The sequence below is a fragment of the Leucopleurus acutus genome (assembly GCF_964270905.1).
Source record: "Leucopleurus acutus genome assembly, chromosome: 21".
Lineage (NCBI taxonomy): Eukaryota > Metazoa > Chordata > Mammalia > Artiodactyla > Delphinidae > Leucopleurus > Leucopleurus acutus.
The window spans coordinates 31,988,864-32,015,322 of NC_139163.1; the positions used below are offsets into that span (position 1 = coordinate 31,988,864).

The window sequence follows — 26,459 nt, forward strand, 5'->3', positions numbered from 1 at the left end:
CAACAGTAGACCTCTAAAGGCAGCAGGTGGGTGGTTATTTGGAAAGCCAAAGTCATGAGAGGGCTGCCCTGGGAGTGGCTTCAAGGACCAGGCTTTCCCACTGGGGCAGAACAGGTGGCTGGGAGGAGCCCATCTAAAAGGCCCAGGTGACACTGGCAGACAGCTCTGGGATTGTCAGCTGGAAGATGAGATATCGAGGTATCTCTATGGGGTGGGGGGCGGGGCAGGGGGGGAGGATTTCCAATAATTTATTAAAAAATATTTTAAAAACCATGAGAGAAAGCGTCTAGATTGGGGCACCATCCAAATTAGGTGGCCTCTAGTCCAGACGACTACCTGCTAGAAGAATGAGAACTTCTCCTGCTGAGCTCCCAGTGCAGGGGGGTGCAGGACAAAGGGAGGAAGAGACCACCTCCCCTTTCTCCCCTGTAGGTTTCAGAGGCTGGAGGGGGGAGGGAGGGAGACGCCAAGCCTGAATAAGAACTTAAAACTTTTTAGGTAGTCTGGACTCTTTGGTCCATGAAAACGAGATTCCTCCTTAGTACCTGCAAGGACCAGAAAACTATGGAAGTTGCATGAGTTCTCGGAATCGGGATCCAACCCAGCAGGTGGGAAAAGCAGTAGCTGGAAAAGGGAGTACTGTTTCCTCATTTCAGGCCAAGTTCAGTTCATGGAATAAACCAGGTACAAATACTAAACATGTGAAAATAGTTTATAGGAAAAGAGATGGGGCTCCAAAGGTCAAAGACAAAGGCCAGCTGCTGCCGGGCCTCCCCTGAGCCCATGATGGTGGCCTTGCTGTGGCCGAACCAGGGTCCATATCTACCTTACCACCCAGAGTGCCCACTCCTGTCGTGGACACTTTAGACCCGTGTCCTGCCCCACTGTGTGGGCTTCACATGGCTATGCAGACACAGCAGGTGCCACGTGTGGTCCATCTGGAGAGAGGAAAGAGACTGGGCTTCACATGACAGACCCCAGCAAACAGTGTGAGGGAGAATGGGGTCTGTTTCAGGAAAGACCACAGCGGTAAGTGAAGGGACTGCTCCCCCAACTCTCTGTCATGAAAGACTCGTGAGGTTTTTCTTTCCAGTCTGTCCAAGAACTCTATATATTGTAAGATACAATAAAAACAAATTGTTAGGAAAAAATTGAATAAAAGCAAAGCATACAAAATCCAAGTTCAACATTCGTATCATTAGATTGGACATGCAATCACTCCATCAAATAGCAATTTTGTATCATTAGATTCGACATGCATTCACTCCATCAAATAGCGATTTCTGCACGCATTTCGTATTTCACGTGTCTAGTGACAGCCCTCCATGGTCGTGCTCTTGAATAGCACTAGCCGGGTCAGTTCAATGGCAGCCACTCGCTTCTCAAGCAGCTCAAGCCAGGCTGTGTCTGTCCTCCTCCCTGACGGCCTCTCCAGGCTCCTTGAAGCAACTTCTGATTAGGTCCGTCTCCAGAGCGCGGGTGGGTCCCGCGGCATCAGCTCCGTGCCCTGACTCTCTCTCTCAATGTTCGTGCTGTTCCCTCTGCGTGGGACACCCTCTTCTTGACTCGGCATATCCCATCGTCACTCTTCTCTGGGGCCCAATGTCAGTGCCACCTGCGCTTTCTCCATCCTCCTGGATGGCATTGCTCTGAGGCCTCTCTGATCTGGTGCTCCACTTTCTACGTAGCACTGTGGTCAAGTCCATGTCTTCCCTTCCCTAGGAGACCGTAGGATACTTGGGGGAAGGATTCATTTATGCTTGATCTTGGCGGCCTTCATAAAGGCAAATAGTGAATTGCCTCCATGCCAGTGGTTACCCGAGAAAGTTGGCTTTTATCAGTGACTGGCAACAACAGAACCGTCTCGCAGAGTCTGGATGGAGCAGGCCGGGCAGAGAGACATGGTTGTTTGTCTGTTCTTCCTAACCTCGAGGGCCAAGAATGTCCAGGCCCTGAAGGCCCCTGGCCAGGGAAATCCCAACAGCACTAAGAAAAGCAGCGGATTGCTAAGGGGACCCTTTTGAAGGGCTCTGTGCCTCTCAAAGCTCTTCAGAAAATGAGGCCACCAGCTGTCCCCTGCCTCAGTCAGGCAGGACGTTTCCTTTCATCTCACTCAGGCCTCTCCCTGCCCAGCAGGGTGTCACAGCCCAGAGCCAGTTGTCCCAAGCCGGGGAAGCAGACCTGGCAGATGGAAGACGGGTCAGCTGTGTGTGAAGGGAAGCAATTTTGTTTAGAGCCTCGCGTGCACGGCAAGCACAAGTCTTGATTACAGGGTGATGAACCATGGGAGGAACGCGCCACCTGGGCTGGGAAACCATCGTGGCTTGTTTTTTTTCCTGCATCCAAGGACAGCACGCAGGCAAAACGTGCCACATTTCATCCCTACGGGAACGGACCACGCCCCTCCTGTCCCTCAGTGAGGCTGCCGTCCCCTCAACTCTGCCGTGATGACCCTGCTGCACAGCAAGCTTGGATGCCCTCAAGTCAAAGGCAGTGTGAACTGGCTGGCTGAGAAGCGTGGGGAGCAGGGCAGCCTCTGTAAAGGAGGCTGCCTGACCTGGTACCGCGGGGACAGAATCCCCGAGTGTGCTCCAGCCTGCGGGAGAGTGCCTGCTGCATCCCGCCTCAAAACACAAGTCCCCGAGCCAAGGATTGTATCTGGCTGTGAAGGGGAGCTGAGAAAGCAAGGGGAGAGCTCGGAAAACAGGTAGGAAGATTGAGGGTGGAGCAGGGGCCGGAGGCAGAGCTATGAGGAAAGATGATTTTTTGTGACTTTGAATATTTTTATTGAAATATATTTGACCTGTAACACTGTATAAATTTCATGCATATGACATGTTGACTTGATACATGTATATATTGTAATATGATTGCCATCATAGCAATAATTAACACCACAATCATGCCACATAATTATAGTTTCTTTTTAGTGGGTGGAACAATTTGGATCTAGTCTTTCAGAAGGTTTGATGATTATAACACGACACTTTTGTCTGTATTCACTATACTGGGCATTAGGTCTCTAGGGCTATTCACTGCTTGTTGCAACTTTGTACCCTTAAACCTCTGTGCTATCGCCCCCAACACACACAGCAGGGATGGACTGAGAGAACATTATGTTAATTAAGTCACACAGAGAAAGACAAATACTGTATAATATCACTGAAATGTGGAATCTAAAAAAGCCAAACGTGTAAAAATGGAAGGTGATTCAGACATAGAAAGCAAACTTATGGTTACCAAAGGGGAAAGGCGAGGGATAAATTAGGAGTGTGGGATAAACAGATACACACTACTATATATAAAATAGATAAACAGCAAGGACCTACTGTATAGCACAGGGAACTATATACAATATCCTGGAATAACCTACAAAGGGAAAGGATCTGAAAAAGAATATCTATACGTGTGTGTGTGTGTGTGTGTGTGTGTGTGTGTGTGTGTAACTGAATCACTTTGCTGTACACCTGAAACTAACACAACATTGTAAATCAACTCTACTTCAATTTTAAAAATGGAAGATGATGAAAGAAAGAGAATGGAAAAGAAAAAAGGAAAGAATGAGCAGCAAGAAAGGAAAACAAAGGAATCTTAAAAGCCGGGGGGGTGGGGAAGAGAAGGCAAATAGGGAATAATGTTTGCAGAGCCTCGTGGATTGATGGGTGCTGTTGCTTGGATACATGTTCCCTCCGAGTTGGGGCTTTTGGTCCAAACTCCGTCTTCTCACACCAGCAAGGAGCAGGGCCACACAGGTGAAGCCATGAGCTTCTCAGCAAAGCCCAAAGCAGCCCCATCCCCTTTCTCCTCCCAGTACAAGTCCTGGGGGCCCGGGGGGGCGGCAAGTTCAGGGTTCCACTCCAGCCCAGCAGGGGCACTGGGAAATGGTGTCATTTCACGCAGGACATCTGCTGAGCTGGCTGGAAAGTGTGTGCATGTGAGTGTGTGCCTGTGAGCGTGCATGCCTGTGTGGAGGGGCGGTTGAGGAGCTTGCCTGCCCGGGTTGGAGAATCTCGCCCCTCGGAGAATTCTGCTCACTCTTGCTTTGGGTGAAGCTGGTTTCCCCTTGTAATCCCCAGTGTGGTGGGCAGAGGAAGTGGGAAAAGCACCCCTGAGGTTTTTTCCATTACGGAGGCCACGAAATTGCACAAGGAGCTCAGAAATAAGGGTCTGCTGCACCCGTAGCTTCCGACTCACATCGTCCTGGGCTCTGGAAACCCTATTTTGTCCCGGAAATGCCCAGGAGAGATGGAACAGTATTTTTTAAAATTATTTTTAATTGTGGTAATTACACATGCCAAAATCGACCAACTTTTTTAAAACTTTACCTTTTATTGAAGTATAGTTGATTTACAATGTTGTGTTAGTTTCTGCTGTACAGCAAAGTGACTCTGTTATACATACATATATACATTCTTTTTTATATTCTTTTCCATTATGGTTTATCACAGGATACTGAATCTAGCTCCCAGTGCTCTACAGTAGGACTTTGTTGTTTATCTGTTCTATATATAATAGTTTGTATCTGCTAATCCTAAACTCCCAATCTTTCCCTCCCCTCCTCCCCCTTGGCAACCACCAGTCTATGCCCAAAATTTACCATCTTAACCATTTTGAAGTGTAGAGCTCAGTAGTGTTAAGTACATTCACATTGTTCCCTTTTCATCTCACAGACTTGAACTCTGTGTCCATGAAACAACTCTCTATTTTCCCCGCCTCCAGCCCCTGGCAAGCACCATTCTACTTTCTGTCTCTATGAACTTGACTATTCTAGGGACCTCATCTAAGTGGAATCACACAGTACTTTTCTTTTTGTGACTGGCTTTTTTTGTTTGTTTGTTTGCGGTATGCGGGCCTCTCACTGCTGTGGCCTCTCCCGCTGCGGAGCACAGGCTCCGGACGCGCAGGCTCAGCGGCCATGGCTCACGGGCCCAGCCGCTCCGCGGCGTGTGGGATCTTCCCGGACCGGGGCACGAACCCGCGTCCCCTGCATCGGCAGGCAGCCTCCCAACCACTGCGCCACCAGGGAAGCCCAACCTCTTGTTCTTTTGAGTACATACCCAGAAGTGAAATTGCATGGATCACATGGTAATTCTATTTTTCATTTTTTGAGGAACTGCCATATTATTTCCCACAGCGGCTGTGCTATGGTTCCCTCTCTCTAGCGGTGCACAAAGGTTCCAATTTCTCCACATCCTCGCCAATGCTTGTTATTTTCTGTGTGTTGATAGTAGCTATTCTAATGGATGTGAGGTGGTATCTTGTTGTGGTTTTGATTTGAATTTCCCTAATGATTCGTGATGTTGAGAATCTTTGCATGTGCTTATTCGTATATCTTCTTCAGAGACATGCTTATTCAAGTCCCTTGCCCATTTCTTACTCAAGTTCTTTATGTTGTTGTTGTTGAGTTGTATGTGTTCTTTATACATTCTGCGTCTTAAACCCTTATCACATGCATGATTTGCAAATTCTCCCATTGCATGGGTTGCCTTTTCACTCTTCTGATTGTGTCCTTTGATGCACAGAAGTTTTTAATTTTGATGTAATCCAATTCATCCATTTTTTTCTTTTGTTTCCTGTAAGAAGAGTATTTTAGCCAATTTCAATACCATGGCTCTTCTCAAGATGCCTTTAAGTGAGAGAACAAGATAAAACCCTGTGCTGATAACGGGTGGCCTGGATCGCAGTGGCCACCCTGAGCAAGTGTGGCCCAGGACAGGAGCTGACCTTCCCTTTCTGTTACTTTCCGAGTCAGAGTTTGTACGAGGTTATAAGAAATCTTTTTTTTTTCCAGACCTATGCTAAGCTTAGGGGTTTGGGTTTTGGCTTCTTTGTTTTGTTGTTGCTGGTGGGGTTTTGTTTCGACGCTGGGTGTTTTTTTGTCCCTGCCTTCTGGGTACACATTTTCCCGTCGTACAGCAAGGAATCTTAAAGAATTAACTTCACATACAAGATCCAAAATGAGCCACTTATTTAGGAGAAAATATCCCAGGTTTTCTGGCCAGTTCAGATCTTCATGACTTGCATCCGACGGGACCACCCTAAAAATCAATAAAGGGTCCCCAGGGGAGTGAATGCGAACATTTAACTGCTCTGAAAGATAAGGAGCTGAAAGCATCTTAGAAGAAAGCACTGAGCATTCAGGTCTTGGCTCTGTGCTTTATGAGTCCTAACTCTGATCGGTGTCAGTTGCTGAGTCCTCTGCCAAAGAAATACTGGCAAGCCAGCTTTCCCTAATTCCCTCGGTACGCCAGCAGCTGAAGGTCACCTTCTGTGAGGCCAGACCAGCCTTTAATACATTCCAGTCTACTGGCATGAACTCACCACCTTCCTCTCATAATGGAAAAAGCAAAGCTCGTTTAATTGAAGACACTTTCAACCCAATGGTGCCACAGGAGGTGAGGAAGGGCTCCAGGGCAGGGACAGCAAAGCTACTGCCACACTGCCCACCCTCTTCACCCTTCCACTCTCTTTCCTCCCTCCTGGGAGGCCTCACACATGCCCCCATCTGCAGATTCGGAAGTCCCATTGTTTCCACCCATCCCTCTTGTTTCTTAACCATAAAAACAAGTTACCCATGTGGACAAGTTACCTGAGTACAGGCCATGTGCAAGGCAGTGGAGGGGGGTGACCCAAAATTAGTATCACACAGGTATAATGTGGGTATAACTTATTACCATGTGTAATGCATGGTATAATGTATATTACATTAGTATTAGACCTCATGTGCTACAAACAGGTTGAAGGGATTAAAAGACATCCCAGGAACAAGAGAGACCCATATGAGAGAGACTTGTCACCGCACCACTTAACGTTCCATTATATATCAGGCGTGGTGGGTGCTCAAAGAAGAGGGGCCTGTGAGGAGGGGACCACCACCGCCCCCCCGCGGTCTGGTAGTAGAGCCACGTTACACACACAGACACCAACACCAAGGCGAGCACACACGTCCCAACATCAGCTCCTGCACGCTCTGACACACACACACACACACACACGCCTTCCATACACATCCACACCCTGCAAAGAGATGTGTTCTCCGCACACCAGTTCACGGGTAATTGTTTTTTGTTGTTGTTGTTGTTGTTGTGTTTTTCTGCGGTACGCGGGCCTCTCACTGTTGTGGCCTCTCCTGTTGCGGAGCACAGGCTCCGGACGCGCAGGCTCAGCGACCATGGCTCACGGGCCCATTCGCTCAGGGGCATGTGGGATCCTCCTGGACTGGGGCACGAACCCGTGTCCCCTGCATCGGCAGGTGGACTCTCAACCACTGTGCCACCAGGGAAGCCCCGGGTAATAGTTTTTAAGTTCCTCTGCTGAAAGAAATGAGAAACGGACAAAAGCACATAGCTTTCTAAAGAAGTTTGGGCGGCCCAAGAAGGCGCTCCCCGCTGAATTCTTTTTACTGAACCATAGTTGATTTACAATGCTGTGTTAGTTTCTGCTGTACAACAGGGTGATTCAGTTATATATATATATATATATATATATATATATATATATATATATGCACACACATGTACATATATATTCTTCTTCATATTCTTTTCCATTATGGTTTATTACAGGATATTGAATACAGTGGGACTTTTGTTGTTTATCTCTTTTATGTATAGTAGCTTGTATCTGCTAATCCCATACTCCTAATTTATCCCTCCCCCACCCCCTTTCCCCTTTGGTAACCATAAGTTTGTTTTCTGTGTCTGTGAGTCTGCTTCTATTTCGTAAATAGGTTCATTTGTATCATATTTTAGATTCCACAAATAAGTGATAGCATTCACATTTGCCTTGGTCTGTCTGACTTAGTATGCTAATCTCTAAGTCCATCTATGTTGCTGCCAATGGCATTATTTCATGCTTTTTTATGGCTGAGTAATATCCATATACATATATCTACCACATCTTCTTTATCCATTCATCTGTCAATGGACATTTAAGCTGCTTCCAGGTCTTGGCTATTGTAAATAGTGCCTCTATGAACATTGGGGTGCATGTATCTTTCTGAATTAGAGTTTTCTCCAGATATATGCCCAGGAGTGGAATTGCTGGATCATATGGTAACTCTATTTTTAGTTTTTTAAGGAACCTCTATACGGTTTTCCATAGTGGCTGCACCAATTTACATTCCCACCAACAGTGTAGGAGGGTTCCCTTTTCTTCACAACCTCTCCATTGGCTAAATGTATAATGTCATCCTCCTTTTGCCCCATTACAAACAGGCTTTATAAGTAATCCATAAGAAAATGCACCCTAAATTCCTGGAAGGGTTGGGCTTTTCGAAGGAGTAAATTAGTGTCCATGGGAGGTGGTCGCTGGAATTTCAGGTGAAGAAGAGAAAAGTGCGAAGCATTCATCCCGGAATTTCGAACGCTCTTGCGGTTAAGCGTTTATCCCATGAACAGACGCTGGCCTCTCTTTTCATGGACTCTGGCTCGTTTCCAGCACAGGTCAAGTTCAAATGCTTTATGCTGCCTAGACAGTTACTGGGCCGTGAGCAAGTCCAGGTGGTTCTGATCAGGTCTAGAGACGCCTGGCTTTTCCACTAGAGAATCGGGGGCTTCCAAAGGTCGGCATTCCTGCCCCTCGGTCAAGTTTCATGCCGAATGGAACGTCGTTTCCCGGTTCAAAGTGAAGATCCTTGATTCCTTTTTCCCACCTACCCTCCTCACAAAAAGTCATAAGGAAAAAAAATGGTTGGCTTGGAATAGAGGCCCTGAGGTTTGTTTGGATATCACCCACCCCTTGTAAATCAACATTTTAATGAGTTAAGCACACAGTGAGAAACACAGGGGTCACATTCCTCTGAAATACTTGGTCGGGGTGCATTTAGCCTAATCCCAAATCAGGTGGCAGGCCAGGCCCTTGTCACATCTCCCTTGTCCCCAGGTTTGGCTCAGCACCCAGGACCCCAGATGGTCATGACAGAGCAGGGGCTCACAGCCTTGAATTCCTGTGCTGGTGGGTGACAGCTGCCTGACTGGCCTGCCTGGGGAGGGCTGGGGGACACCGGCTTCATGATGGATACCAACAATTCCCACCGCTCCCGCCCGTGATGGCCTCCCCGAGGGGCAGGCAGGTAGAATAGGAGGCAAGTGATAATGAGAACAGTGAAAGGGTCTGACATGGAAATTTCAGTAGGAAACAAGCAATTACATGAGAACAAACATTCCCAGCGCCACTCACAATCATCCCAACACATAACAGTGATTATAAAAACGATAGCAACAAATTGAGACCCGGAGCTGTTTGCACTTTGAGAAAACGGTCCTTCTGGGGCGGAGCTGTCTGTCCTCAGGCACGTGTGTGACTGTGTGTGTGGTGGGGGGCTTCTGAAACACATGAATTTCATTTGACTTGATTTAAAACTGGATCTCTTTCCCCTGCAGTTGAAACCACTTCTCCTGAACAAACACATTTCCATCCACCAGGAGGGGAGGAAATAGTGAGTCAGAAAAGAGGGGAGGATTTTTGTGGACCTGCTGTAGGTTCAGTGGAGTCCTGATTGGAAGCGTTCAGACCCGAGAAGAATGGTCCCCAGGGCAGAGCTCAGGCTTGGAGGTCGGATCACAGTGAGGAGGGTCTAGGACGCAAATATTTTGCTGGGAGCCTCACTGACCACGAGCTGTCCTTTTTTTCATCAAGAGTCACAGCACAGTCGAGCTGGTTCTTAGGGTTTTAAAGGTGAGTTCTTTTCCTTCCAACTCACTAAACGGAAATAAAAGTAAGTCTCTGGGTCCGGCTGTCCATCTCAACTGTCCCTACATCGTGGGACGCCTTCATCACCCCTCTCCAGCCCCCACCTCGTAAACAGCCTGAAGAGAGGAGACGTCCAAGAGTAAGGAGTCAGCTCCGGAGAATTAGGAGCGGGCTCGGAGAGTTTAGCTGTGACAGTGGCTGGCAAGTCAGGGGCAGAGCTAGAGAGGCTTCCTGCTGCCATTAATTGCCGTTTGCAGACTGGGGTGCAATTTTCCTCTAGCCGGCTCCACGCTGTGTCTTCCCATGCCTCTTCCTTCTCTGCAGGGGTCTTGAGGCCTCCCCCAGGCCTGGCCCAGGTCAGGGCCTGATTTGCATGCCGGAGGGGAGCTACTGTTGCTAGAAGTCACTGAGTAGCCTGCGGGATGGGCAGCCAGACTTGGATGTCCCGTGCTCTCAGCTGCCAGCCTCTGGAGGGAGTGCTGACCCCCCAGGAATCCAGTCAGTTCTGTGGAACCCACCCTGGCTGTCTCTGGGTCACACTGTGAAACACACACTTGGGTTTTGGCATGCGATGCCTTTATTCCTTCAGCTGATGGGCTAAATCTTCTAGGCAAAGAGGCAAAATTACCCAGATCTGGTCATTACAGACTCTCCAGAGGACTCAACTGCAAAACTGGAAACCGAGGCCCTTAAAGCCCCTCCCACCCCCAATCCATTCCCAGGTACAAACAGTGACGGTGATGCTGGTGTGAATTATTAAAAAGCGCAACAGAGGTGGGATCATGTACAAAACACTGCAGCAGCATCTCCTCTTTTCTTTCTAATTCTCTCTCTCTCTCTTTTTTTTTTTTTTTTGAAAGGAAATCAAATGTGCACTTCTGGGGTTTGATGGCTTTATTTATCTCTAAGTCCTGACATCCAAGGAACCTCAGAGCAGCCCTAGCCCAGGATCCCACCTGGCTAGCTGATGGACAGGCTTCTGCGGTGTGCTCAGGTTCAGGGCCCAGGACTCAGGAAATCCAGGGAAGAGAGAAGGTAAAACCATTGCTTGCATCTCGTGGATGCCTACAGCAGAGCTTAGCTGAAATGCCGAGGACAGGACGGTGAGAATTCCGAATCCTTCGCCCCCCGCCCTATCCACCAACTCTGGTGCTCAGGTGACGGGAAGGTCATCCTAATTAAAGCCACGTGGTGGGGTTTCAGCTGTGGAAAAATTGCTGGATCCTTTCTCCTACCTCCCATCTCCTCTGTCTCTCCTTAAACATACACATGCAACCTTCCCTCCCTTTATTTAAGCAAACAACTCTCTCCGTGATTAAGTACAGCCCCCGCTTATCTAAATAGTCCACAGATCTATTAAAGACACAGGCACTCTCGGGTGCTATTCCGAGCTTGTTCTGGCTCCCGTCTTCTCCAAACCTACAAAGAGCAGCCTTCCTCGGCCTTTGCTGACAGAAATTCCTCACGCCTGTTCCCCGGGTAAAGCAGCCTTGCTCGGCAGGCTGTCCTCAATTTATCAAAGAGGTGGGATTTCCCCTCCAAATACTTCATTCCCCCCGCCACCCCTCTTTTCGTGGCCTCTCCCATAACCTGCGCTTGAAGCTGCCCAGATGTGAACATCGGAACATGAAAAGCCCCCGTTCTGTTGTCAGATTCTGATTCTGTTTGGCGGTGGAGGGGAACACCATCGAGAGGTGAACTCCAAGGCCCCCCCAGTGGGCGGGGCTGGGGGGAGGGATGGCGGGGAGGTCCAAAGGCAGACCTGGACAGGACAGGTCTGGATGGCTAATAGTTTGCTGAGGAAGGAAAAAAAAAAAGGGAAAGGAGTCTGGGGAAGAATCAACCCTGGAGAGCTAGGACAAAGAACCCTAACGAGTGGATGGAGAGGATGGGCCCCCAGCTTTGGGTTTCGAACTGCGACTCTCCCACAGTTTGATTTTCTTTCCACCCCAACGCATGGTTCATATTTTGAGTTCCGAGGAGATGGGCGCTGCGTGGGGACCCAGAGGTGACATTAGTAGCGCAGGGAGCCAGGACACTGCTGAGCGGGCAGCCCTTCTTCTATGTGCCGCTTAGAGCCTCCGAGGACCCGCAGCGCCAGCTCCGCCCCTCACCCGGGAGCCAATCAGAAATGCAGAATTCCAACCCGCCCTCAGATCTATCCAATCAGAACCTGCATTTTAACTCGGTCTCCAGGTGACTTATATGCATCTTAGAGGTTGAGAAGTACTCCTTGGAGAGCAGGATGTACCTGGCAGTAAAGAGTTAGGTTCATCCCCTCCCTCGTGTATCTAACTTACCTCTGTTAATCAATACCTAGTTAAGAATAACTCACAGAACTTCAGAAAGGGCTGCAGCAATATGAAGTGTGTGAGTAGGGAAAAGAGATACCAAAATAATCGTCTGCCTCTCATTCCCAAGCCACCACGTATGTCCTACTAGAACGTCATGCAAAGTAGACCCAGAGGACTGCTGGCATCTGGAAAACCTAGAGCACTACCTCAAAGTTGAGATTCTAGGGCCCCATGGCAAACCTCTCGAATCTAAATCTCTGGGAGTGGAAGACAGAAACTGCCCGTTGGTAAGCTCCCCTCGGTGACACATGCTACAATTTAAGAATGAGCCTCCCTATTTCCTTTAAGTACTGTTGGATTGTTGGTACGGATTTCTCTTCCTCCAGAGAGAAAGTGAATTGCTAGTACTTCTGGATCCGTGGTTGCCATGGAAATAAGACCCACCTAACTTGGATAACACTGTGACCCTGATCTCTTTCTGCCCCTGAGTTGGAGTTTCTGCACCTGTACAGTTCCTTCAAGAGGTGTGAGCGCTATGGAGCCTGAGCGTAAGGCTGCTGTTCTCAGCCCTGCCAACCCTCTCTTAGTCACGAGGCTCTGGCAGTCCTGACACTTGGAACAACCCAAACTCCAGGGCGACGCCAGCTGCTGAAGCCAGGATGCCTTTGAACACACTTCATCATCTTTTTGGTGATTTGATTTTTTTTTTGGATAATTCTATTTTAACTTTTAAATTTTTTTAATTTTAATTTTTTTAATGAAGTATAGTTGATTTACAATGTTGTGCCAGTCTCTGCGATACAGCAAAATGACTCAGTTATACTGATTTGATTTTTAAAAATGCAAAAGAGCAGTGAGAACATATGGGTCGTGGTGGTAGGGTTCAGTGGGGTGAAAATGATATCCACGCCCAGCCTAAAAGAGATTTTCCTTCTTATTAACCACAGAGGAATAAAAAGGAAATGCCAGTATCTTCCTTGGCTGGGCTGGCATTCCAGGTACAGGTCCACTAGTATGGGAAAATCTTTTGATACCAGAGCACGACTTAGTGGAATTTTTACAAGTCCTCATACCACGCCTTAAAAATGGTGTCTCTGTGCTTAGGTGTGGTCTGGGGTCACTTGGAGTATTTGCTCACTTCTGGGTGAGACTGCCAGTTGTCTGAGGTTTGGAAGTGCCTTGTTAGTCAGGGAAAGACATGAACTGAAGTTGTCAGTGTCATCGCTCACAGAATTAAAAATCACAGCGAGGAATTCCTTAGGCAAGAAGCCTATAGCAGCCTATAGCCTCCTATCAGAGAGCTTGGGCTCGCCAAGTGACACAGTCTGGGTCCAGAGGGAGGCTCAGCTGTAATTCAGACCTTGATCCCATAGGACTGGGACTTGGGAGCCCTGGGTTCTGGTTCCAGCAACGCCAGTGACCTGGGAGCCCCACCCTCCTTGGGAAACCCTAGCCATCTCACATCTGGCTTCCCATCTGTAAATTAAAGGGGCAGACATGGTCTCCTCTATGGCTCATGTGGGTCTCAGACTCCAGGTCCCAAAGAGTTTTCAGATTTTAGTTGGAATTTTAACATAGAATTGGCTGGAGGGGAAAGATCATCTGAAACCAAAAACATGGAAAAGAAACGCAGGCAGGTTGAAAAATACATTCTTGGAGAGCAAGTATTTAACTTTCTCTCTGATCTGAAACACACAGCCGGGGGAAACTTCTGGAAATGATTCATGGGAGCAGGTGGCGTATGTGGGATGGGATGAGGGTGTCTGCAGGGCACCCCAGGTACTCCTCTGGCCCACCATGCCCCGTTACCATTTGAAAGCTGTTAAACTGGGACCCGAAAAAAATCAAGAGAGGGGTATGTGCGCAGTGGAGGAGGGTGAATTGTGCGTCACTGGCGGGAAAAAGTCACCATGCACATTACCGTTGATTAATTGAGTGATTTTAGTTGAGTGAATATTGATACATGGCAGGAAGGCATGAAAATAAAATGAACACATACGGGAATTACTATTAACATAAGTGATAACATCAAAACATCTGGTAAAATGCAGTTAAAAAAACAACACACAAATGAAATGGAATGTAAAACATTTTCACAGTATTCAAAGCTTTTGTAAGAGATTTAGACTCTATAAGAGGAGTGCTACGTGGAGGAACTAGAGGAAACAGGAATCTCGTCTGTGTCCTGCGCATCTGCTGGTGAAAGGTCAGGAGGGCCAGCACATTATGCCACGACAGTCTCTCCTAAAACAGAACGCCTGAGCCCAACACATCCACGGGTTACAGCAAAGCCATTAGTTACTTGGAGTCTGATGAGAAAGACAGACTCTAGGTTTGGGCAATGGGGTTTCTGTAATTTACAGACCCAGGTGCCTTAGGGAGCCCTCAGTGCTAATTCACCGACACCCAAAGCCAAGTGTGACACAGGATGCTCTAAAAATGAAGTGTTCTTGGAATTCTCACCTCACTTTCTATCTTCTAAGATAAGTACTAATATTCTTCAAAGATTTAGCTGAGTTCTGCCCATGACCTCACTGGATTCCACCCAGAATGATGATTTTAAACCTTCACAAACACAACCTTTGCACTAGCAATAATGACCAAATCACACACAGACCTCTTTTGGAAACCAATGAGAAAGCCAGTGAGTCTGCACATCGTTTTTGTTACATCCTTTGTTGAGAAAAACAAAGGTTTGTGATCAAATGCGGCTTTGGGCCCAGAGCCTCCCTTTGCCCTGCAATGGTTGATGTGTAATAGTCAAGGCTGTCCCAAGTCCACGGTGAAACTCAGTCCCGGGACTCTGTGGCTGGACTCTACAATTGCAATTCACATTTCCAACTTCTTTTGAACTCTCTTACTGCTTCCTACCTGAGAATTCCCACTTAGAGAGTCCACCTGTTCATTTATAACCTTCCTGGGGTAACTGCTATGGCCCACACAAAGCCTTTCCCAAGGCCCTCACCCTGGACAGAGGCCTTGTTGCCTGACCCGCTCTGTCCAAACAAGCAGATGCAAACGAGCACAGAACTCTTGAGTTAATCAGTCAAGACCATACGCTCATGAAATTGCTCTGAATTTCAGTTGACAACAGGAAAGTAGAACATCTCTAATTAACTAATATATATACACATTTTAAAAAAATCATCCAAAATTACAGGCAAATCACTTAAGATCCCCAACACTTTATGATTAAAGGTCAGAGAGAACCAAAAAAAAAAAACTATTAAATGATGGGTCACTAATTGTCAGGGGTTCATTAGATCAGGATAACCCTCAAGAAAGTACTGAAGTCGGCAGGCTGGCTTTCAGACTGGAGTTTTGGGAAGTTAACAGACTCTTCCACTGTTTCTGTGTCAGGCAGAGGCCATGCGGGTGACGCCTTCCAGCCCCACTGAAGCATTGGATTGGGTATAAACATTTGCCCAGAGGGACAATCGTTAAATCCTCGAGGTGTTACAGAGAATTAAGAATCAGGCTTGAGGGAGAAATTAATTTGGGAGGAATTACTTCCTATACATTGAACAACAGAAGTCAAGTTGCTTCCGTGAATGGGTTTATGTACATCACTCATTAAACACGATGGCTTTGAGAATTATCTTAGGGCCCTTGGGGGAAAACCGTAGCTGCTTTGCCTTTTAAACTCCCTCCTTGGACTGGGACCCTTGTAGCTTAGCTTTCCCTCTGCAGAAATGAAAAAAGCAAAGCCAAACAAACATTTTTTTTTAGTGCAGAGGACAGGCAGGCAGGCTATTCTGAACTTCTCGGCTCTCTAGGCAATCAAGTTCAAAGGAATCCATTTCTTCACAGGAAAGACAGGAATGGGATGTACTGTGAGTTTTGATTAGCATTGTGTTCGGGCCAGGGCAAGCCAGAACCCCTCAGGAAGGAGGACCCACAGCTACACTACCAGGAGAATCCACCTCCCACCGGAAATGCTCAGAGAGACAGCCACTCAGCTAGAAAGTTGCCTCAAAGGCACCAAGAGACCCCAGTCTTACCACACCTTTCAAATGCTCAGTAGAGATTTTTTTTAAAACCTTGAAAAGTAAGTGGGTCTGTTGGTCGCTTTAAAACAATGTGAAATGAACAAACAAGGGAATTAGAATACTAAGGTCTTTGCCCAATGACAATTCACCCTAGACTAGCAACTGGCTCGACTGTTCTCAATTTTTTCTGTTTTTCTCCTTTAACTCTGTTTTTTGAAAACCACCGTTGCCTTCTCAGTCTACGAATCATCACCTCTGTCACACCAAGGCAGGCCCGTGCCGCCCTCCACGTGTCAGGAGGTGAGATCAAACCCGAGGCTGGCGGTAACCACCTCCAGGGCATCTGAGACTGGCTGGTTCATATCAGAGATGATACATGGCCACAGGGCCAAGCAATGCAGGCCCCTCCCTTTGTTCTTACTATTTCTCCTGTGCACTGTCACTCTCTGAGTGTGGTGTGTGTGTCTGTTTCTGTCCACGACGGACAGAAAGAGAAACTCCTCTGGAACTGAAAGCCATGCATCTTACCAACAGTTAGAATTTTCTAGTTCCAAAGGCGTAGATTAGCGGATAGATCCATAAGCAATCTGTAACGACACAAAGAGAGTGGCAGAACCTAACGTTTGCTGCCGCCTCTCCCTTGCTGCCCACCCCCTTTCTTTACCGGCAGCGTTTTCTTTTGTAGTGACTGTGTCTCTGATTGAGATGATGCTGCACCTCCCTTCCCCTGGGGACGTGCTGCTCCACACTGTAGGTCTTCAGAAGCTTCCTGATCTAAATGGGTTTCCTCATCTGGGCATGCGGCTTTAAATATCGGCTATACTGGGGTCTGGAGCATGGGGATGGAGGGAGGGGTGGGAAATGCTGCAAGGGCAAAGTAGCTGGATTACGATGCCCTCCACCTCCAAGGATCAGGGGGTGTGAACCGCCGAGGGTCCACGGGTGTCCTCTCCCCCCTAACCCACCCCGCGAGAATCACTTAAAGACCGACTGGAAAGTGGGACATTCGTGATTCTTCATCTTCTTCATGAAGTTTTTGAATTCTTTGTTTTTCTTGTCCCACTTATGGATGGCCGTCAGCAGGTACTGGCTCTTGACCTTGCGGCCCATGATGAGGAAGTGGTGGCTGAGGTTGTCCAGCTGGTGACAGGGGCAGTCAGCCCCGTTCTTCAGGTATAGGACCAGCTTCTTCAACTCCTTCTTCTTGATGGGCCCCAGCTTCAGGGGCTTCTTCTTCTTGGGAACAATCTTCTTGTCGCCATTTTCCTTTTTCACTTCTTTGATTTTCATCCTCAGGGCTAGAGAGGGGGAGGACAGAGAGGGAAGAGGAGAGAAGGGAGAGAGAGAGTTTTAGAACACGGCTTTTCATCAGAAACCACAACCCACCCGCGGGCAGAAGAGCAGGAGACATAAAAGGCAAAGATCACCTAAAAGAGGGAGGCCCTATCTGTCTATTCTATAGATAAGGACCAAGGTCTCAGCTCACCTTCACGTACCAATCCTGCCCCCTGGTTTTGCAGTATCTGATGGTATCTCAATGGTTGTCACAGGATGCCGTGAGAGTCTCAGATAAAAGTTCAAAACCAAATCATGTGTCTCTTTTTTAAAACTCCAGGACTCAGACTATCATACGATGCTTTAAGAGAAGAAGGGGATCATCTAATCCAATCAAGTCCACATAATCCAATGCTACCAACATCAGCACTCAAAGAAAAAACTTACCCTGTTTTGTTTGTTTGTTTGTTTTAAGGAGAAAGTTATTGGTTTACGTTTTTTTAAAATATCCAAAGGACCTAAAATTCTTTGTCAGTTGGGTCCTGGAAAGAAGACAGACAGAACCTGTGTGTGTGCAGTCAGCAAGGGAAAGCTGACTGCATCAAACGTCAGCGTCCACCTTTGTCATCAGAGAAACCAGGGTTCCAACCACTGGGCCTCCAGGGCGTTCAGACAGCAGGTACCATTGACGTGCTGTCCACCACTCATCAACCACTAGATGGCGCCACTAATGGGCTATCCTACCCACGTGTAGACCCACAGAACCAAACTCGACTTTGACCTCTCGATCCATTCGAGCAAGTCCTGGTGAGGGCCTGATGGATAAATCCAGGTGGTGATTCCTTAAATCTCACATGGTACCTGGGCTTCTTCCATTCTCAGCACGGCTCCCCGAAGAGGGGGAAAGCCAGCCCTCTGCCAGCTGTGCCTTCCGGCCTCTTTGTCTCTACAGAGCCTGAGTCAACAGTGCTTCAGGGTTAGTGTGTGGACCACACACTCTAGTGCTGGCTTCATGGGGTTAATTGGTGAGGATAAATTAGCGTGGAGGCGTTCTAGTCATCGGAAATGCACCAGAAACACAAACACAGCGTCCTTACAACAGTCAACTCCCCTGGAAGCCTCGCCAGCCCTGGAGAGTTCCGAAGGAGTTGGAAATCATTTCTAGATTCTGGTCACCAGATGATGTGTCCATCCCTTGAATTCTTGTGAATTCCAAATCACCAAGCCCTCTCTTTTGAATAACTCTAAGCTTCCACCCACATTCCATGAGGAAAGACTTGAATCGAGCTACAGAACAGTAGCTAATGACTAGGAAAGCATCTGGATGCCCTCAAGAGCGCTGAGTATTTTCCATGCACTTCCTCAGTGAAACCTGATACCTCCACGAGGAAGGTGCAATTATTTCCCCCATTGAACAGATGAGAAAACTGAGGCGTAATGGTTACGTTTACTTACCCAGAGTCACTGACCCTAAACTAAACCCACGGACTGAGTGTGCACTTATAATCACCGTGCTGTCCAGGCCGAATTGCAAAATTCTTTATAATGAAGCTGACATTTCAAGTGCTGATTAAATGGACCAAGACAATACGGGAAAAGGGCTCGGGCTCTCTTCCCAGGTTTACCCACATTTCAAAATGACTTTACTTACGAAATGCTAAGAGTTCCTCCTGGTTGAAAGGGAACACCGCAAGAGCGAAGGCTTTATTATTTATTCTTTAGCTGATTAGAAAGCACACCCTTGGCCACCCCAAGAATTAGGAGAAATTCTAGGAACAAAGCTTCAGTGGATGTGTCAAAATCAGGAAATCAAACGCACTCCCATCCCTTTTGCTTACAGAAGGAGTCCCAGCTCTGCAGCCACCGAGCCCCGGGTAACAGATACCCCAGGCCCGCAGCCCCCAAGGGTGGCGGAGGTTTTGGGGACTGGCCCAAGCAGCAGATGGTTAGCCCTGACCTCGCAGGCTGGCCCAGCCCCCTGCCCACGGGAGTGCACTGAGCACAGTTTCCCAGTGAGCTCCTCTCTTTACTGCCCCCCGCCCCACGGAACCAGCCACCGCCCAGCACCTCTGATTTTGCTCGATTCCTGCACCCACTCCCACCCTGAGGGCAGAGGCAGGGGGACCAGCAGGTGGGAAAGCCGCAACTAGGAACCAGCAGAGACCACCCCTCTGGGACCTCCGCCCAGACCTGCCCAAGCAGCCCTCCCTCTCCCACCCCGGCTCAGCTCCCCTTGTCGGCTTACCATCCTTGTACCCGGTGGGTCACCTGAGAAAAGACTTCACCTGGGCCAGTCTATAGTTCGCTCATCTAGAAATGTGTCCGGGGGGTTGAGCCAGAGGAGACTCCCTGCCCAGGCCCGGGCAGATCAGGGCTCCATCTCTGCCCGCCCTCCGCACTGCGAGAACCGACTGACCCAAGGAAGGCGGCCAGGGACTGCAGGAAGGCGAGGCGGTGAAGACACCCTCCGAGAAGTGCCCCGACGTGTCACGTGACCCAAGGTCTAAAGCTGGGATCAATTACATCACTGGCAGGGACGAATGCATTTCCAGTGACAACTGGGCAGCCTCTTTTCTGCAGAGAAGTGAGCCATCATGTTTTTTGGAGAACCCACTGTGTGCCAAGCACAGGACAGGTGCTCTCTGTGCGGCTCTCCTGACTTAATGCACAGCAACCGCTGTTATTACTGACGACGATCGAGGAGAAGGACTCAGGTTAAGGAACGACACGAGGCCACACTTTGTGAAAAGAGACTCAGGACTATAGAACCCACCCCTGACCCCAAAGACCACGCTGGTTCCTACTATACCATGACGGGGTTTCAGATGCTATTGCTTCAGTGGAAACTATTTCCCTCTTTTGATTGTGTTGCTTTTAATCACAACTCAAATCAAAAATTAATGTTCCTTTGCCATGACCGTGTCAAGGAATTTAGTTTACATAGGTGGGAGCATGGTGGGGAGAGGGAAAAGCAAACGATGGAAATGTGTTCTGCATTAGACTCTTCGTGTCTTGCCATTTGGCTCCTTTCTCTTTTTGAGGTAGGGAGAGCAGGGAAGGAGGAGGCACATGTGGCCAGAAATTACTAACATCTTTCCATCTTTCAGGGCTTTATTTCAGGGATGCAGATTACCAGCAATGTTTGGATAGGCGATTAGCCATCCCAGGTCGACTTCCCCCTGCCTTGTGGGTATGTGTGCAGCCGCCCACCACATACACCCAGGGGCTGCTGGGACGGGGTGGGGGGAGACTGACCACTTCCTTTTCCCCCACCCGGCCTCCACCATGCAGACAGCCTGGACCCCAGGGATTTCGCTCGCCCAGGGACTGTGTCTGCGCTGCAACCGGTGCTGGTGGGCAGCGGGGAGCAGCCCCAGCAGGCAGCAGCTGGGCTCACGACTGGGGCGCTGCTGGAGTCCCAGGTCCTGGGTTCTAACTGGGTGGCCACAGAACCTGGATCTGAGCTCCTGGAGGCTGTAAAGCGTGGAGTGCAGTCTGCCTGCCGGCCTGGCCGGTCGGGCATGCAGAGGGCCCGTGCTGGGCAATCCCAGGCAGACTGCTGCGCCCACCCTGTCCCCGTCCTTCTCTGCCCCCTCCCAAGCCTGTCTCCCACAGGGTGATGATTCTACACCTGCCTCAGGCCCTTGATCTCAGCTACCCGTGACAGCCAGGCCCTGAACTAAAACAAAACAAAACAAGAAACAAAACCCTTCTCTGCGTTTTTTCTTAGCAGCAACTGAACGCCCTCCAACAGTAGGATATGACTCCTGCCTTTCACCTTGCTGGTCAGGGCCAGCGAGGATGCAGAGACCAGAAACTTTGAAAACTCAAAACTTAAGGTCACAGTTAGGGGCTGTCTGGGTCTTTCTCCGCAACCTTAAAATAAATAACCCCTTCTATTCAGGTTAGACCCTGAAAGTTTCATCCCACTTGCAGTCACCGAAACCATATTTTTTGCCCACAAATGATACCCCCTCGGTAGCCTCCCCATAAAGCCTGGCCATTTTCTGAGGCTGAAACGAGCAGAGGAAGCTTGTTACACTCATCCCAAACCCACACTCTCTTCAAAACCATCTTTTTCTCCTGACCTGCTTATGCTAATGGGGCCGCCATCCTTCCAAGTACCCAGACAGGGAGCCTGGACGAGAGGCCACTGTTGGCCAAGGGCCAGGCATTTACACGATCCACAGTGTGGAATCGCTGCAGGAGTGCAAGAAAGGGCCTGAGATGGGGAAGGTGCCGAAGAGGCTGAGTCAGTCCCCAGCTTTGTGACTCCTCTGATTACAGATAACGGTTGCAGTGAAGAATAAAGTACAGAGACGAGAAGAGAAGGAGGAACCTCCACTGGGGAGTCCCTGCAAAGTCATCAGAGGCACGGATGGAAAACTAGGTAGCTCAGCGTCTCGGAAAGCACAGGGGGAAGGCGCTTCAAGTGGAAGAAATGCTCCTTCATCCCCAACGCTGCAGGAGCTTAAGAACGAGCGTGGGACCAGCTTGCCAGCCTTGGCAGTGGGGGGGTTGCTGACGACCTGTGGGAGCCACAATCCCAGGGGGTGAGGGAGACTCCCAGAGAGCTCCAAACCAATGGGAAGTGAAAAGGTTTTCCATCCTGACAACCACCAAGCGTCTGGAATGTTTGTGAAGAGTCATCGCTGGCCACTTCTAGCCAAACATAGTAGATTGAGCACACAATCATTTCCACCCCTCTAAAATTATAGTTTAAAAAAAGTTATAAACACACGCAAGAAAATGGTAAAGAAACAAGGACATCACATTTAGTATAATAGGAAGCAAATGGATGGTGGGTCCTGGCTTGATGAGAAGAGAAAAGCTGAAACCCAGCTGCTAACAGAGGGAGCTGACAGTAAGAAAGCAGCAGGTCCACATGGCAGGACCCAGACGTGCTCGTGAACTGGGGCCATTGGGTGCTTCTGCACTCGATGACAGAGACTGTATTAAATATAGGAACTGAGGAGTCTGCATCAGGGCACCCAGATCCACCAGCCTGGCCATAAATCCAGATGACTGCCCCTCACCAACTCCAGCGGCAGCCAAGACGTTTATTCCGTACAGAAGGTCTGAACCCAGACAGACTGGGCTTGCGGACACCAGCCTCACAGGAGGACGGAGTAGGGGGGAGCTGCCCCGACACCAAAGGGTTAAATGGAAGTCTGCACAGTGAAGGGCGAAACCCTCAGGTCTTAGAACACTACAGCAATACCCCCAGTCAGAGGACTGTAGGGTTTCTATCTAAAGAAACTAGTAGCCCCAAAGAGAAGACTTACAGCTCCCCCTAACAAAATTCCAAAATGAGGCCCAACAAATCACAGGCCATGCATGCACGCAAAGAGCTCCAAGTTAGTGCTTTACTCTTGAGCTCCAGCGGCCGGCCAAGATCAGCAGGCTTTTAAAGGAAAGACTCTACATGTGAACGAGAGACCAAAACGCACGGAACACACAGAAAAAAAGAAATCAGAGATAACAGAAACAAGCTATGGCACAGAAGAAAACTGTTTACAAAGATAATGGAAGATACTGTATTCATGAAACCAGCACAGAATGCTGTTAAAAGGAATGTTCAGAGAACCAAGAGTATTTGAAGTTTTAAAAGGTAAGAGCAGAAATAAAGAATGCAACACACACGTGCTTTAAGATAAGCTTGGAACAAAACGACAAAGAGATGGAAACAGGAGAGAGAAAGATAAAAGAGAGAACCCAACCAGGAGGTTCAACATCTGAATAAGAGAAAACCAAGAAGACAAATGAGAGAAAATACCAAAGAAATAATGCAAGAAAAATTTTCCAGAAATGAAGAATGCAAGTTCTCAGATTACACAGTGCCCGGGTCAATGAATCAGCATTTAGAAACACCAGAGGTAAAAAGAACTTATAAAATCCTCCAGAGACAAAGCGAGGCTACATCTGCTGCAGAGGACCAGGCATCAGCATGGTCCTGGATTGGTCAATAGCAACACTAGAAGCCAAAACAATTTCCAAATTCAATACTGAGCCAGTCAATGTGGGACAGGAGAATAAAGACAACTTCAGGCATTTAATGGTTAAAAAAAAAATCTTCCACGTATCTGTTCTTAGGAAACTGCCCCAAAAATGCAGCACAAGACCCAGGATCAGGAAACTAAAGCTCTCACATAAGATAAAAGCGATGGAAGTCTTAGAATGGTTCCTCCAGAACAACTGTGTGGCCGGCGCAAAGCTCAATCAGTCCGGACTGAAACAGGAGGACAGAGGGATAGATGTACACCTGCAGGAAGGTCTGGGGCGGAATTCGAAGCACAAACACGAGGAGCCAGGAAAATAAAATGAGGCAACTACTATCTCAAGGGAAAACAAAATGGTGTATAATAAAGGAACTATAAATGCAGTACACTACACGGCTCAGCTGCAGGTAATATTGACATAATTACAAAAATTAAACGCTGAATGTCAATTTAAGCGGAAGTGTGATATGACTATATTGAAAAGAATGGGGAGAAGAGGGAATAGGGTATAAGACAGATGTCTTTATCGTCAATCATAGAAAAGCAATAAATAGTGTCTAAAAAGTAAAACGAAGAATTTAACTAAAAATTAAAACTGTGTAAAAATTAAACAAAAGTGAGACAGATCTTTGTCTTCAATAATAGAAAATCAATAAGCAATGTCTGAAAATCAAAATTAAAAATTAAAATTAAGTATGGTATTTATTTACTCCATTTTGCTATCTATCATAAGAAATAGCTAAAATAGCTGAAAATTATTACCTCTGGGTTGTGGAAATTAGTGGTTGGAAGGCATGGGGCAGAGGCCTGCAGTTTTTTGTTAAAAGCCTTTTAATACTATTTGACGTTTTAAATTGCATTGATTCTGAAGCAAAAAACTTAGATTTTAAAAAAGCTTGCTGTCTAGTAAAGAACTGAAATGTATATAAAATGTCAGTGAATCACAAAATGGGAGCTCTTAACAGAAACACAAAGATTACATTCCCTGCCCTTCACTCCCCGTTCAGCAGGAGCAGCTTGGCGTTAGGGCTTCTCAGGAAGGGTTTTGTTTAAGAATTCTGCTTTTTCCACTGTTTATTTGGGAGCACGGGGTAGCCTATAGAGCTTGTCAAGCCGATCATTTTTCAGATAAAAAACCAATTAGGTTAGAATTCGGATTATTTACTTTGAATGCAAAGGGACGTCAAACCTGGTTCAGCTGAATAGGCTGCCCGAGGCTGGAGGTGCCCACAGCTCCCTGCCTCTCAGCCCAGCCACAGCTCCTCCAAGAAAGGAGCAGGAAAGCATGGGGTCCCTGCAGATTCTGGGGACAAGTGACCAGCAGTCAGATATACTATCTCCAATAAGTGCTAATAAAAAATCATCCTAGGGCTTCCCTGGTGGCGCGGCGGTTGAGAGTCCGCCTGCCGACGCAGGGGACACGGGTTCGTGCCCCGGTCTGGGAGGATCCCACGTGCCGCGGAGCGGCTGGGCCCGTGAGCCATGGCCGCTGAGCCTGCGCGTCCGGAGCCTGTGCTCCGCAGCGGGAGAGGCCACGACAGTGAGAGGCCCCGTACCGCAAAAAAAAAAAAAAAAAAAAAAAAAAAAAAATCATCCTAGGGGCTTCCCTGGTGGCGCGGTGGTTGGGAGTCCACCTGCCGATGCAGGGGACGCGGGTTCGTGCCCCGGTCCGGGAGGATCCCACATGCCGCGGAGCGGCTGGGCCCGTGAGCCATGGCCGCTGAGCCTGCGCGTCCGGAGCCTATGCTCCGCAGCGGGAGGGGCCACAGCGGTGAGAGGCTCGCGTACCGCAAAAGAAAAAAAAAAAAAAAAATCATCCTGGGGCAGGTAACCCACCACACAGTCTGACTCCTGACTTGCTTGCTTTCCTAAATTACTTTCTCTGACAGACAGGGCTGAAGTTCCCAAACAGATGATCTGTGCAGCAGATGGACAAACTCTTTACTGAGTGTCCTGTTCCCAGACCCCAGGACCAGAAAGAGCCCACAGGTGGGCGCCTGGAGCATCAGCCCTGGGGGTTCAGCTTACACCCCTCCTTCCACCCTGCCTCCTGGTGAAAGAGCCTGTTCAGATAGCAAGACCTCACAAAGCAGTCAGACAGAGAGGACCTGCTTTTCTACGTCCCAGTCCCAGCCCCGTTTTCACAAATCTCTTGGGTGGGCGACCCTGAGGCAGAAAGCGCCATCCCCAAAGCCAACTGTGCAAATGAGATTTGGTAACAGCGCTGGGTAAGGGCGGGGCTGGGAGAAACTGCCGCTGCTTCCAACACTCAGCAGAGGGTCTGGGCACCGCACAGGCTGGCTCGCAGGCACTGGGATCCAAATGAGTCCTGCTGACAAAGGCCCTGCAGAGGCAGCTCAACAGACCTCCGTTCCCAGCAGGGGCCAGTGTTTGCATCATTAATTCCTTTAGCAAAGAAAGGGGCTCGCGCTTGGTACAATACCTCAGACTCTCTCCCTGACCACAAACCACGTGCTGCATACTTACAGGCATCTACCGGCTGCAGGGCAGACGCTACAGAGAGAGAAGGAAAACAAAGACAAATCAAAACAAACAAACAAAAAGACTGAAGCAGCTTTTCTTTTTTCTCATTTACAAGAAAACAGCAGATGTAAAAAATGCTCCTGAGTGACTTATTTGAGACAAATTGTTTAACTGAAATTGTCCTGTTTTCTGGATCCCAGACCTCTTGGGGAGGGGGGGGACGGTCAGGCGGGAGGGTGGAATTTGCAGCTCTGTGCCCTCCCAACCCACTGACAAGTACTCCCGCACACAGCACGGCGGCGGCGGTGTCAGCCATCGGAATCCCGCTGCCTAAGCGCTTGATTTCGTGGCTTGTGTTGAATCCCCACTGATCGAAGCTAATGGTGCAAAATGGAAACCCCACTTCGAGAGCAAAGGGCTGCCTGGTGTGGGTTTATTAGGGACGACGTGTGCACCGCGGCCCAGGCAGCAGGGGCTTGGGCCCCTCTCCTCCCCCATGCCTCCCCAAGCAGTCGGCAGAGGAGAATAGGAGACTTGCTTAAATAAAGTCACTCAAAAGGATTAATGGAACCTTGGCTCCAAGTCCGGGCCAACCGGCCAAGGCAAACAGTCCTCCTGCCGGAGGGCTCACTAGTTTTCCATTCCACCCCGCAGTGTTCACGCCACACGGCACGTTGGAGTGCGCAATGGTCCCTTGGAAAGAAGACGATGGGGAGTGGGTTTCA

General features: G+C 48.5%; 1 protein-coding gene across 1 annotated transcript in view; it reads right to left on the reverse strand.

Moving 5' to 3' along the window:
* Positions 1 to 13,928: 13,928 nt before the first annotated feature.
* The window catches only part of SFRP1 (secreted frizzled related protein 1), a 45,124-nt gene continuing 32,593 nt past the window's right edge, over positions 13,929 to 26,459 (reverse strand). Inside the window, exon 3 of the mRNA XM_082863921.1 lies at positions 13,929 to 17,274. Coding sequence (XP_082720047.1) covers positions 16,952 to 17,274 — 323 coding nt within the window. The 3' untranslated portion in view covers positions 13,929 to 16,951. The remainder of the gene's footprint in view (positions 17,275 to 26,459) is intronic.